Raw genomic sequence first — 14,834 nt, forward strand, 5'->3', positions numbered from 1 at the left:
GGTGGAGGTTGCAGTGAGCCGAAATTGCGTCACTGCACTCCAGCCTGGGCGACAGAGTGAGACTCCTTCTCAAAAAAAAAAAAAAAAAAATTACCCAGATAACTTCTTTTTTTTTTTTTTTTTTTGAGACGGAGTCTCACTCTGTCACCCAGGCCTGGAGTGCAGTGGCCGGATCTCAGCTCACTGCAAGCTCCGCCTCCCGGGTTCACACCATTCTCCTGCCTCAGCCTCCCGAGTAGCTGGGACTACAGGCGCCCACCACCTCGCCCGGCTAGTTTTTTGCATTTTTTTTAGTAGAGACGGGGTTTCACCGTGTTAGCCAGGACGGTCTCGATCTTCTGACCTCGTGATCCACCCGTCTCGGCCTCCCAAAGTGCTGGGATTACAGGCTTGAGCCACCGCACCGGGCCACCCAGATAACTTCTAATCAAGGCCAGAAAACAAAAGATAGTGAAAAGAACTAAAAGTATTTAGAGAAAGGGAGAGTGTTCCTGGCTGAGGCGATCAGAAGCAGCTTTGTTGTTGTTGTTGTTGTTGTTGTTGTTGTTGTTTTGAGACAGAGTCTCGCTGTCGCCTGGGCTGGAGTGCAGTGGCCGGATCTCAGCTCACTGCAAGTTCCGCCTCCCGGGTTTACGCCATTCTCCTGCCTCAGCCTCCGGAGTAGCTGGGACTACAGGCGCCTGCCACCTTGCCCGGCTAGTTTTTTGGTTTTTTTTTTTTTGTATTTTTTAGTAGAGATGGGGTTTCACCGTGTTAGCCAGGATGGTCTCGATCTCCTGACCTCATGATCCACCCGTCTCGGCCTCCCAAAGTGCTGGGATTACAGGCTTGAGCCACCGCGCCCGGCCAGAAGCAGCTTTGCTGAAGAGGTGGTATCTGAACTAGATTTGAAAGGGTGAGTCTGGGTTGAAAATGCAGCAGAGGCGAGGCAGGTTCTGTGGTGGGTGGTGGGGTACATTTCAACACCCGCAGCGGAAGGCCCAGTTTTTGCTGTGGGGGATGGTGTGGATCAGGAGCACAGACCAGTGGACACACTTGGGTCACATCGAGGCCCCTGTCTCTCCTGACCCTCCCACTTTCCACCCCACGGAAATTCCCAGTGCCATCCAACATGCTGTGCCCCTTTTCATGCATCCGTGCATTTACACATGGACGTATGCCCTTTTTCACCTGGCAAAAATTCCCAGCCTTCAAAATGCCCCTCAGAGATCACTGCTTCTGGGCAGCCCACCACCGCTGGGCCATTTCTGCCTCTTTATTGCACCTGTTGTACCACGATGACATTTTTCCTGTCTGCCTCACCTGTCTGCATTCCTTAGGGAACCTTGTCTGCCTTCAGAATAGTCAGTGGAGCTTTTGAAAGGGCAGATCTTGGGGCCCCACCCCAGGAGATCCGATTCAGCAGGTCTGCGGGGACTGAGGCATGGCAGGGGAAACCGCCCACCATCTCAAGGGTGAGGCCACGACTTGGCTAGTGTGTATGTATTCTACTCAGAAATACTTAGTCAACGTCAGCTGAATTAACTAAACATAACAAAGTATCAAGTATAATACCCATAGGGTAAGCCAGTCAGGACAGAGGATAAATACATTATGAGTCTGGTTTTGCCACTGTGGTTATCCTAAAACAGTAGGGTTTAGTGTATGTATGTATATGTATTCTGTTTTTGTTTTGGGGTTTTGTTGAGACAGCGTCTTTCTTTCTCACCCAGGCTGGACTGATCTCGGCTCACTACAGCCTGGAACTCCCAGGCTCAAATGATCCTCCCACCTCAGCATCCTGAGTAGCTGGGGCTACGGGCATGCACCATGATGCCTGGCTAATTTAGAAATGTTTTGTAGAGACAGGGTCTCACTATGTTGTCCAGGCTGGCCTTGAACTCCTGGCCTCAAGCAATCCTCCCACCTCAGCATCTCAAAGCACTGGGATTACAGGTGTGACTGGCAGTAACATGAAAGAGATGGGGTTCTTGAAGGAATGCACAGTCAATCTCGTTGTCATTTGATTCACAAGTAGCCCAGGAGTTGGGGACTCCCAGGGCTATGGTGCCAGCTCTGTACAATTCTTCATACAAAGTGTTGGCTGATCTCTGCTATTTGTACTAGAATAACAAGAGACAGATGACAGACACACTCCAGCTTGATCTCAGTGAGGATTTTTATTCTGTCCTGTGTGACATTTTTGGTGATGCTCCACTGTTTGAGGGTCACACCAGAAGGTTCAGACCACAGAGGGCCACTTGGTGATCCCAAATAAGTGACTCTCAACTGAGGGCAGTTTTGCCCCACAGGGGGCACTTGGCAATGTCTTCATTGTCAGGACTCGGGATCACTGCTGGCATCTAGTGGGTAGAGGCAGAGATGCTGCTGGGCATCCTCCAGCCACCCATGTCAAAGGATTATGTTATGAAATGTTGATTGGGAAATCGTGTTCTGGATGATGAGGTTTGCCTCTTTTTCTCCCCGGAGGAAAATGCTCATTATTTCTGCTCTGTGAGGGCGGGAGGCTTCTTTCTTTTGCTTCCTGACCTTCTCCCCTAAGCTGTATGACAGCTGTTTCCCTGACACCTGTAACAGTGTTTCTGGCACGCGGTCAGCGCTCAGTAAATATTTGTGGGATGTTATTGAAGGTAGTTCTCCCCTTTGGTAGGTGTTTTGCTATTATAGAGAGTGCTGCTTTGAACTTTGTAGAACAGAACATCTTTGTGGCCACCTGACTTTTTTTATAGAATCCAGGAAATGGAATTACTGGATCAAAAAGCACATGTATTTGAAATTTTGTTAGATATATTTGTAAAAAGTTATTGAAGATACTCAGCCCTACGCCTAGGTGCATGCCCCCAGAGAAACTCACGCATGTACCCACATACATCATGAGGATTCAGAGCAGACCTTAGGAACAGAAGGCTGGAAACCACCTGTCCGTCAACAGGAGACTGGTGTACTCATACTGCAGAGAAAATGAACCCCTGAGACCTACCCATGTTAATGTGGATAACATTCACAAAGCAAAATGAAGAAACCTAGAAAAGTCCTTTGAAGTTGCAGGGGATGATACCATTTATATAAAGTTGAAAACATTTCAGAGCTGAACTATATATTTTTAGAAATATCTGCATATGCCATATAAATTTTTAAAAAGCATAAGAATGCTAAACATGGGAGGCCGAGGCGGGTGGATCATGAGGTCAGGAGATCGAGACCATCCTGGCTAACATGGTGAAACCCCACCTCTACTAAAAATACAAAAAATTAGCCGGGCATGGTGGCGGGTGCCTGTAGTCCCAGCTACTCGGGAGGCTGAGGCAGGAGGATGGCGTGAATCCGGGAGGCGGAGCTTGCAGTGAGCCGAGATCGCGCCACTGCACTCCAGCCTGGGCGACAGAGTGAGACTCCGTCTCAAAAACAAACAAACAAAAAAAGAATGCTAAACAGCACATTCCGGAGAGGGTGAAGAAATGGGCATGCAGGTTGGGCAATAGGAAGCTGGTTAACATTGTTCCTTAGGGCTTTTTTGTGGCTTCCAGAATTTCATTAAAAACTTTTTAAAAAACATGGGCCCACATTATGAATTACATCTGCTTTTAGAGTACTAAAAACTCCAAAAACACATGGGTAACGCCAGGCACGGTGGCTCACACCTGTAATTCCAGCACTTTGGGAGGCCGAGGTGGGTGGATCATGAGGTCAGGAGTTCGAGACCACCCTGACCAACATGGTGAAACTCCATCTTTACTAAAAATAAAAAAATTAGCTGGGCATGGTGGTGGGCGCCTGTAATCCCAGCTACTCAGGAGGCTGAGGCAGGAGAATCGCTTGAACCTGGGATCTGGAGGTTGCACTGAGCCAAGATAGTGCCACTACACTCCAATCTGGACAACAGCGAGACTCCATCTTTAAAAAAAAAAAAAACATTGGCCAGGCGCGGTGGCTCAAGCCTGTAATCCCAGCACTTTGGGAGGCCGAGACGAGTGGATCACGAGGTCAGGAGATCGAGACCATCCTGGCTAACACGGTGAAACCCCATCTCTACTAAAAAAAAAAAAATACAAAAAACTAGCCGGGCAAGGTGGCGGGCGCCTGTAGTCCCAGCTACTCGGGAGGCTGATGCAGGAGAATGGCGTGAACCCGGGAGGCGGAGCTTGCAGTGAGCCGAGATCCGGCCACTGCACTCCATCCTGGGCGACAGAGCGAGACTCCGTCTCAAAAAAAAAAAAAAAAATAGCTGGCGTGGTGGCACACACCTGTGATCCCAGCTATTCAGTAGGCTGAGGCCGGAGAAGCGTTTGAACCTGGGAGGTGGAGGTTGCAGTGGCACTCCAGCCTGGGCGACAGAACAAGACTCCATCTCAAAAAAAGACAAAAAACAAAAAACAAAAACTGGCCGTGTGTGGTGGCTCACACCTGTAATCCCAGCACTTTGGGAGGCTGTGGTAGGTGGATCGCCAGAGGTCAGGAGTTCGAGACCAGCCTGAATGATGAAACCCTGTCTCTACTAAAAATACAAAAATTAGCCGGGGTGTGGTGGCATGTGCCTGTAATCCCAGATACTTGGGAGACTGAGGCAGGAAAATCGCTTGAACTTGGGAGGTGGAGGTTGCAGTGAGCCGAGATTGTGCCGTTCCACTCTAGCCTGGGCGACAGGGCGAGAGTCGATCTCAAAGGAAAAAAAAAACCCACATGGGTAAAACTGTTAAGAAGGCTCTTATTATCTCTTAATTGGTCATGAAATCAATTTAGTGGATTATGACTAGTATTTTTTAAAAAGTGATGTAGAATAGGGCTAGGCGTGGTGGCTCACACCTGTAATCCTGTAATCCCAGCACTCTGGGAGGCCAAGGCAGGTGGATCAATCACTTGACGTCAGGAGTTTGAGACCAGCCAGCCAATGTGGTAAAACCCGTCTGTACCAAAAAATTCAAAAATTAGCCAGGTGTGGTGGCAGCTACTCAGGATGCTGAGATGGGAGAATTGCTCAAACCAGGAGGCAGAAGTTGCAGTGAGCCGAGATCGCGCCACTGCACCGTAGCCTGAGTGACAGAGTGAGACCCTAATCTCGGAAAAGAAAAAAAAAGTGATGTAGAATAGATACAATCAGCGGGCATTTATATAGGAATGATAACTAGTTCCATCAACTTTTTATTTATGTATGTAGATATTTATATACACGTGTACTGGGTCATAATGTAAAATGTATCATAGTGATTTCTGTTTTTGTTTTTTTGAGATGGAGGCTCACTCTGTTGCCCAGGCTGGAGTGCAGTGGTACAATCTCAGCTCACTGTAACCTCCTCCTCCCGAGTTCAAGCGATTCTCATGCCTCAGCCCCCCGAGTAGCTGGGATTACAGGCGTGCATCAACATGCCCAGCTAATTTTTGTATTTTTAGTAGAGATGGAGTTTCACCATGTTGGCCAGGTTGGTCTCGAACTCCTGACCTCAAGTAATCAGCCTGCCTCGGCCTCCCAAAATGCTGGGATTACAGGTGTGAGCCACCAAGCCCAACTTATATCACTGTGGTCTCTGGTCAGAAAGGTCTGGAAAACACCACCTTAGTACAAACGCATTACATCAATTTTTATATGTAAGATATAATTCAGAAAAAATGTCAATGATGGGTTTATGATGAGAGTGAAATTGCAGACATGTTGATAAGCACAATGCTTCTTTTCTCTTTCTTCTCTTTCTGTACATAAGCAACTAGAAGCCATTTGTGTCAAGGTAACATCTGGAGAAGTGAAAGGTCAGGAAAGGCCAATGCCCTTACCAGCCACAAGTCAGCCCCAAACTGCAAGACAGAGCCAGCCACCCCAGGGGAATTCCTGCCTCGTGGGATTCCACATCGCCAGCCCTCAGCTGCTCAGGGTACAGCCGCTTGTGAGAACCGAGCCACAGTCATGCTTCCTAAGTGACTTGCGCCAACCTCCTGCTCAGGTGTTTGTACAGAGACCACTGCCAGCCCTCCAGGTGGTCCCTGCAAAGAAAGTCCCAGCCCCCAAGACTCCAAATGAACAGGGCTCAACGTTGACTCCTTTGTCTGCCTCCAACCCGCTGGCAGTAACATCTCTCTCATCCAGTTCAGCACATCCGTTTGTTTCCAACTTGCACACAAAACATACTGAGAAACTAAACAAATCGCTAAAAGTAAAGACACGCTCTGGACGGGTGTCTCGACCTCCCAAGTATAAAGCTAAAGATTATAAGTTCATAAAAACAGAGGATTTGGCGGATAGTCATCTGTCAGATTCTGATGATTATTCGGAACTCTGTGTGGAAGAAGATGAAGATCAGAGGGAGAGGCACACGCTCTTTGACTTATCGAGCTGCTCCCTGAGGCCCAAAAGCTTTAAGTGTCAGACTTGTGAAAAGTCATATATAGGAAAGGGGGGACTGGCCCGACATTTTAAACTGAATCCGGGCCATGGCCAGGTGGACCCTGAGATGGTGCTGTCTGAGAAAGCCAAGGGAAGCACCCTCCAGGGGTGCACGGAGGAAAGGACACTCGGCCTGCCCTCCCCGGGGCTGTCCATGCCAGCGGCTCCATGCGAGGGAGGGGCCCGCTCCTGCTTGGTGACAGAGTCAGCACACGGTGGCCTGCAGGTAATATTTCTGTCTGGGTATGTGTCTTTTTATTGAGCCATTCTCAGACTGCTATAAAGAAACACCTGAGACCGGGTATTTTATAAACCAAAGAGGTTTAGTTGGCTCACGGTTCCAGACTGTACAGGAAGCTTGGTGCTGGCATCTGCTCGGTTTCTGGGGAGGCCTCGGGAAACAGATTCAGGGTGAAGGCAGAGTGGGAGCAGGTGCCTCGTGGCCACAGCAGGAACAAGGAGCAGGGGGAGGTGTCACACACTCATTTATTTTTTTGAGACGGGTGCTGGCTCTGTAATCCAGGCTGGAGCACAGTGGCCTGATCTTGGCTCACTGCAACCTCTGCCTCCCCAGTTCAAGTGATTCTCCTGCCTCAGCCTCCCAAGTAGCTGGGATTACAGGCACCCGCCACCACGCCTGGCTAATTTTTGTATTTTTGGTAGAGACGAGGTTTCACCATGTTGGCCAGGCTGGTCTTGAACTCCTGACCCCAGGTGATCCGCCTGCCTCGGCCTCCCAAAGTGCTGGGATTACAGGTGTGAGCCGCCACGCCCGGCCAGCACACACTTTTAAACAACCAGATATCATGAGAACTCACTATCATGAGAGCAGTGCCAAGGGGACGTTGCTGAACCAGCCATGAAGGTTCTGCCCCCATGATCCAGCAGCCACCTTCCACCAGGCCCCACCTCTATGGTTGGAGATTACACTTCAACATGAGATTTGGTGGAGACACAGGTTCAAACCAAATCAGTCCCAGTTCCTGCCCCTGCCTGCTCATCATCCATACACTGACCTTTATGGTGTCTGATGGGGACTCAGGCGAAGGCTCAGGCGGGACCAGAATCATTCTAGTGGAGGATCTGAGACCCCCACGTTGTCTGCACTGCTGCCCAACAGGCCAGGAGATGTGTGTCTTCTGTGTGTCGACATGACTTCATGAGCACATCTGATGGGAATGCATCCATCAGCTCTTTAGGTTTGGTCAGTAAAACCAATGGCAGTGCACTCGTGGCTGACGCTGCCATTACAGAGGGTGTTGTTGAGAAAAGGAGTCCCCGGGGGTGCTTCTGGAGTGTCAACAGCCCCTGGCTGCTCAGCGTGTCCTCTCCCCCTTCTATGCCTTCTGAAACTCCTGATAAAGCAGGTGTGAGTCGCTATGAGTTTGCGTTATCACATCAAAAAATTTTTTTCTAAAATATTTTATTGGGCCGGGTGCAGTGGCTCACGCCTGTAATCCCAGCACTTTGGGAGGCCAAGGCGGACAGATCACTTGAGGTGACAAGTTCGAGACCAGCCTGGCCAACATGGTGAAACCCCATCTCTGTTAAAAATAACAAAATTAGCCAGGTGTGGTAGCACATGCCTGTAGTCCCAACTACTTGAGAGTCTGAGGCAGGAGAATCGCTTGAACTTGGGAGGTGGAGGTTGCAGTGAGCTGAGATGGCACCATTGCACTCTAGCCTGGGCAACAAGAGCAAAACTCCATCTCAAAAAAAAAAAAAAAAATATATATATATATATATATACACACACACACACACACACACATATATGTATAAAATATATATATATAAAAAATATAGTAAAATACACATAGCATGACATTTACCATCTTAACCATATTTTAAGTGTATGGTTCAAGGGTATTAAATACATTCACAGTGTTGTGTAACCATCACCCCTACACATCTCCAGAACTCTTCATCTTCTGAAACTAAAACTCCAAGCTTCACGTTGGGCAAGTGAAAAAGAAACAAAAAACTAAAACTCTGTTCCTGGAAAACACCAACTCTCCATTCCCCTTTCCCCCAACCCCGGCAGCCACTATTCTACTTTCTGTCTTCTATGATTTTGACTACTCTAATTTCCTTATAGAAGTGGAGTCACGGGATATTTGTCTTTCTGTGGCTGGCTTATTTCACTTAGCACGATATCTAAGGTTCATGTTATAGCCAATGTCAGAATCTCCTTCCTCTGTAAGACTGAGTAATATCTCACTGTGTGTATATACCACATGTTGCTTACTTATCTCTCAGCGGACACTTGGGTTGCTTTCACCTTCTGGCTTTTGTGAATGATGCTGCTATGAACACGGATGTCCAATTACATCTTGAGACCCTGCTTTCTATTTTTTTTTGAGACGGAGAATTGCTCTGTCACCAGGCTGGAGTGCAGTGGCGTGATCTCAGTTAACTGCAACTTCTGCCACCCGGGTTCAAGCTGTTCTCCTGCCTCAGCCTCCCGAGTAGCTGGGACTACAGGCGCCCGCCACCGTGCCCAGCTAAGTTTTTGTATTTTTAGTAGAGACAGGGTTTCACCATGTTAGCCAGGATGGTCTCAATCTCTTGACCTTGTTATCCACCCGCCTTAGCTGCCCAAAGGGCTAGGATTACAGGCGTGAGCCACCATGCCCAGCCCAGTTTCTTTGGATATATATCCAGAGGTGGAATTACTAGATTTTAAGTGGAATTATTTTATTTTCTTTTCAAATTGTTCATTGTGTTTAGAAATGCAGCTGATTTTGTGTATTTACTTTTATTTTTTTTTTCAGTTTGACTCTGTTGCCCAGGCTGGAGTGCAGTGGTGTGATCTCGGCTCACTGCAACCTCCGCCCCCTGGTTGCAAGCAATTCTCCTGACTCAGCCTTTCTAGTAGCTGGAATTACAGGCATGTGCTACCATACCTGGTTAATTTTTGTACTTTTAGTGGAGACAGGGTTTCGCCATATTGGCCAGGCTGGTGTCCAATTTCTGGCCTCAACTGATCTACCCACCTCAGCCTCCCAAAATGCTGGGATTATAGGCATGAGCCACCGCACCCAGCTTCATTTATTAATTCTAATTTTGTGTGTGTGTGTGTGTGTAATCTTTAGGCATTTCTACATATAAGATCGTACCTGCAGTTAGAGATAATTTTACTTCTTTCTTTCCTTTTTTTTTTTTTTTTTTTTTTTTTGAGACGGAGTCTCGCTCTGTCGCCCAGGCTGGAGTGCAGTGGCCGGGTCTCAGCTCACTGCAAGCTCCACCTCCCGGGTTCACGCCATTCTCCTGCCTCAGCCTCCAGAGTAGCTGGGACTACAGGCGCCCGCCACCTCGCCCGGCTAGTTTTTTTGTATTTTTAGTAGAGACGGGGTTTCACCATGTTAGCCAGGATGGTCTCGATCTCCTGACCTTGTGATCCGCCCGTCTCGGCCTCCCAAAGTGCTGGGATTACAGGCTTCAGCCACCGCGCCCGGCCTCTTTTTTTTTTTTTTTTTGAGACGAAGTTTTGCTCTGTCACCCAGGCTGGAGTGCAATGGCGCAGTATCAGCTTACCGCAACCTCCACCTCCTGGGTTCACGCAATTCTCCTGCCTCAGCCTCCCGAGTAGCTGGGATTACAGGTGCCCGCCACCATGCCCAGCTAATTTTTTGTATTTTTAGTAGAGACGCGGGTTTCACCATGTTGGTCAGGCTGATCTTGAACTCCTGACCTCAGGTGATCCACCTGCCCTGGCCTCCCAAAGTGCTGGGATTACAGGCATGAGCTACCGTTTTATTTCTTTTTCTTGCCTAAGTGTGCTGGCTAGAACTTCCAGCCCTGTGTTGAACAGAAGTAATGAATGGAGGCATCCTTGGCTTGTTCCTGCTTTTGGAAGAAAAGTTTTCAGTTTTTCACCATTGAGCGTGATGTGGGTTTTTCAGATATGGCTTTTATTATGTTGAGGTAGTTTCTTCTATTCTTGGTTTGTTGAATGTTTTTATCATGAAAGGGTGTTGAATTTTGTCCGTGCTTTTTCTGCATCAACTGAGATGATCGTATTTTTTTTCCTTCATTCTGTTAATATGGTATATTACACTGATCAGCTTTCATATATTGAACCATCTTTGCTTTCTAGGGGTAAATCCCACTTGGTCACAGCATACAATCCTGTTAATAAGCTGCTGATTTTGGTTTGCTAGTATTTGTTTTTCTGCATCAGTGCTCATGAGGGATATTGGCCTGTAGTTTCCTTTCTCGTGGCTTCGTCTGGCTTTGGTTTCAGAGAAATGCTGGCCTCACAGAATGAGTGAGGGAGTGTTCTCTCCTCTTTAATTTTTGGAAATGTTTAAATAAAGGATTGGTGTTCAGGCCGGGCGCGGTGGCTCAAGCCTGTAATCCCAGCACTTTGGGAGGCCGAGACGGGCGGATCACGAGGTCAGGAGATCGAGACCATCCTGGATAACACGGTGAAACCCCGTCTCTACTAAGAAATACAAAAAACTAGCCGGGCGAGGTGGCGGGCGCCTGTAGTCCCAGCTACTCGGGAGGCTGAGGCCGGAGAATGGCGTGAACCTGGGAGGCGGAGCTTGCAGTGAGCTGAGATCCGGCCACTGCACTCCAGCCTGGGCTACAGAGCGAGACTCCGTCTCAAAAAAAAAAAAAAAAAAAAAAGGATTGGTGTTCATTCTTTAAATGTTTGATAGAATTTGCCAGTGAAGCCGTCAGGTCCAGGAATTTTCTTTGTTGGGAGATTTTTGATTCAATCTCCTCACTACTTTTATGTCTATTCAGATTTTCTTTTTCTTTTTTCTTTTTTTTGAGATGGAGTCTCACTCTGTCACCCAGGCTGGAGTGCAGTGGCATGATCTGGCTCACTGCAACCTCCAAGCGATTCAAGCGATTCTCCTGCCTCAGCCTCCCAAGTAGCAGGGATTACAGGCATGCACCACCATGCCCAGCTAATTTTTTTGTTTGTATTTTTAGTAGAGATGGGGTTTCACCATGACGGCCAAGCTGGTTTTGAACTCCTGACCTCACATGATCTGCTCACCTCGGTCTCCCAAAGTGCTAGGATTACAGGTGTGAGCCACTGCGCCCGGCCTCAGATTTTTTACTTCTTTGTGATTTAGTTTTGGCAGGTTTTGTGTATGTAGGAATTTGTCCATTTCATTTAGGTTATTCATGTTGTACAGTAGTTTGTAGTATTTAGTATTCTATTATAATTCTCTCTTTTTATTATTTTTTATTTATTTATTTTTTGAGACGGAGTTTTGCTCTTATTGCCCAGGCTGGAGTGCAATGGCACGATCTCGGCTCACTACAATCTCTGCCTCCTGGGTTCAAGGGATTCTCCTGCCTCAGCTTCCCTAGTAGCTGAGATTACAGGCACCTGCCACCATGCCAAGCTGATTTTTTATATTTTTAGTAGAAACGGGGTTTCACTATGTTGGCCAGGCTAGTCTCGAACTCCTGACCTCAGGCAATCCACCTGCCTCAGTCCCCCAAAGTGCTGGCATTACAGGCATGAGCCACCGCTCCCAGCTCTTTTTTTTTTTTTTGAGATAGAGTCTCACTCTGTTGCCCTGGCTAGAGTGCAGTGGTGTGATTTCAGCTCACTGCAATCTCCGCCTCCTGGGTTCAAGTGATTCTTCTGCCTCAGCCTTCAGGCGTGTACCACCACACCTGGCCAATTTTTGTAATTTTAATAGAGACAGGGTTTCACCATGTTGTCCAGGCTGGTCTCAAACTCCTGACCTCAGGTGATCTACCAGCCTCGGCCTCCCAAAATGCTGGGATAAAAGGCATGAGCCACCGGCGTGCCTGGCCTTTATTTTATTTTTCTACATTATTATTCCTATTTTCAGAGGAGGGAATTGTCAGGGAATGAGGAAATAGGACCTGAGGACAAGGTCAGATCTAGGGTTCTCTTCAAAAGCCATGCAGATGCATGGAGACAGAAAGTAGACTGGTGGCTGCCAGGGCCTGTTGGGAGGGAGGAAGGAGGAGTGACTGCTCATGGGTATGGTCTCTTTCTGAGCTGATGAAACTGTCCTGGAATTAGATAGTGGTGATGGTTGCACAATTTCACGAATGTATTATATCTACTGAATTATATACTTTCAAAGGATGAAGTTTATGGTATTTTAAATCCAGTAAAATAATTTAAAAGTTTTAAAAGTCATGGATAAGTAATGAATTAGGAACAAAATATAGGTTAGGTTTTAAGATGACAGTCACATCAGAGAAGCCTTTTTTTTTTTTTGAGACAGAGTTTCCCTCTTGTCGCCCAGGCTGGAGTGCAGTGGTGTGATCTCAGCTCACTGCAACCTCTGCCTCCCAGGTTCAAGTGATTCTCCTGCCTTAGCCTCCCAAGTAGCTGGAATTACAGGCTTTTGCCGCCACACCCAGCTATTTTTTTGTATTTTTTAGTGGAGATGGGGTTTCACCATGTTGTCCAGGCTGGTCTTGAACTTTTGACCTCAGGTGATCCACTCGTCTTGGCCCCCCAAAGTGCTGGGATTACAGGGGTGAGCCACTGCGCCCAGCTCCAGGGAAGTCTTTTGTTTCATTTTGGTCAACATCCCAGGGTTACAGTTTGCTACCTCAGACTTAGAGGCTAGCTAATATTTAAAAATTTTTTTTTTTTTTTTTTTTTTAGACAGGGTCTTACTCTGTCACAGTGTTGCATCCATGGTTCACTGCTGCTTCAATCTCCAGGGCTCAACCTCCTGGGCTCAAGGAGTCCTCCCACTTCAGCCTCCCAAGTAGCTGGGATTGCAGAACACACCACCAGGCCTGGCTAGTTTTTGTATGTTTGTAGAGCTAGGGTTTTACCATGTTGTAGAGGCTGGTCTCAAACTTCTGGGCTCAAGCAGTCCTCTAGTCTTGGCCTCCCAAAGTGCTGGGATTACAGGCATGAGCCACTGTGCCTGGCCAATTTTTTTTTAACTTAATTTTTTTTTTGTAGAGATGGAGTCTCACTATATGCCCAGGCTGGCCTCCAACTTGTGGGCTCAAGTGATCCTCCTGCCTTGGCCTCCCAAAGTGCTGGGATTACAGGGGTGAGCCAGTGCACCCAGCCTGCCTAGCTAATATTGATCCTGTGTCCAACAGGGATTTTGTTGGGAACATTTAAGATGCATTGATTATAGTTAATATTTCTTGATTATGTGAACAAGAAATAATTTAGCAAGTTCATTGCTTTTGACTTGACATTTTTCTGCTTTAAGGCTTTCATGGCAGGAAAGGAGGGAGTGCAGCAAGAGTTGAAAAACTACCTATTTGGTACTGTGTTCACTACTTGGGCAACTGGATCATTAGAAGCCCAGACCTCAGCATGATACAGTATACCCATGTAACAAACCTGCGCATGTACCTCCAAATCCAAAATTTAAACAAACAGGTTTGGGTTTTTTTTCTTTTTTTTTTTTGAGACAGAGTTTCACTCTGTCGCCCAGGCTGGAGTGCAGGGGTGCGATCTCAGCTCACTGCAACCTCTGCCTCCTGGGTTCAAGTGATTCTCCTGCTTCAGCCTCCCAAGTAGCCAGGACTACAGGCATGCGCCACCATGCCTGGCTAATTTTTTGTATTTTTAGTAGAGATGGGGTTTCACCATGCTGGCCAGGTTAGTCTCAAACTCCTAACCTCAAATGATCCATCCACCTCAGGCTCCCAAATTGCTGGGATTTCAGGCGTGAGCCACTGCGCCCAGCCACCAAAAGGTTTTTATGGGGTACATAAAGCATGCTTGTTTTACACTGTCTAGAATGGTCAGTCTATAGACATTGAAGAGACATTGCCATCTGAACCAGAAAATGGAGCTCTTTTGGGATCAGAGAGATACCAAGGACCTAGAAGACGTGCATGCTCAGAGACCCCTGCAGAGTCCCGCACAGCTGTCCTCCAGCAGAGAAGAGCCGCTCAGCTACCTGGTGGCCCCGCTGCGGCAGGGGAGCAGAGGGCGTCGCCAAGCAAAGCCAGGCTCAAGGAGGTACCTCACTCTTACAACCCTGGGCTTGAAAACCATGTCTTTAGCATGATATGTGGCAATTCACTGTTAGTTTCTGAATCACCTAAACCGGTCACCTGAAATGTCATTGCACTAAGTGTGTGATGAAGCCAAGGACAGTAATATCTGAACTAATTCATACTCTTACCGTTTAAAGTGACTATATGGCCTTTGGTGAAGCTCGAAAGCTGCTTGACTTGATAAGTTTTGGAATAATTATAACTTGCGTTTATATGGAAGCAGTTTAGAAAACAATGGAAATGGGGCCGGGCGCGGTGGCTCAAGCCTGTAATCCCAGCACTTTGGGAGGCCGAGGCGGGTGGATCACGAGGTCAGGAGATCGAGACTATCCTGGCTAACATGGTGAAACCCCGTCTCTACTAAAAATACAAAAAACTAGCCGGGCGTGGTGGCGGGCGCCTGTAGTCTCAGCTACTCGGGAGGCTGAGGCGGGAGAATGGCGTGAACCCGGGAGGCGGAGCTTGCAGT

General features: G+C 47.6%; 1 protein-coding gene across 8 annotated transcripts in view; it reads left to right on the forward strand.

Annotated features, from left to right (window-relative positions):
• ZNF839 (zinc finger protein 839) overlaps window positions 1–14,834 on the forward strand; it is a 29,153-nt gene that overhangs the window by 2,532 nt on the left and 11,787 nt on the right. For 6 of the 8 annotated variants that reach the window (XR_012416152.1, XR_012416153.1, XM_065518518.2 and 3 more), the window contains exons 2-3: window positions 5,697–6,599; window positions 14,103–14,327. Coding sequence is in view for 6 of the 8 variants with exons in the window: in XM_045397023.3 (XP_045252958.2) it covers window positions 5,697–6,599; window positions 14,103–14,327 (1,128 nt within the window). In the remaining 2 variants the exon portion in view is untranslated. The remainder of the gene's footprint in view (window positions 1–5,696; window positions 6,600–14,102; window positions 14,328–14,834) is intronic. The other 2 variants (XM_065518517.2, XM_073998289.1) reach the window with 1 other exon arrangement.

This window comes from Macaca fascicularis, chromosome 7 (assembly GCF_037993035.2).
Source record: "Macaca fascicularis isolate 582-1 chromosome 7, T2T-MFA8v1.1".
Taxonomy (NCBI): Eukaryota; Metazoa; Chordata; class Mammalia; order Primates; family Cercopithecidae; genus Macaca; species Macaca fascicularis.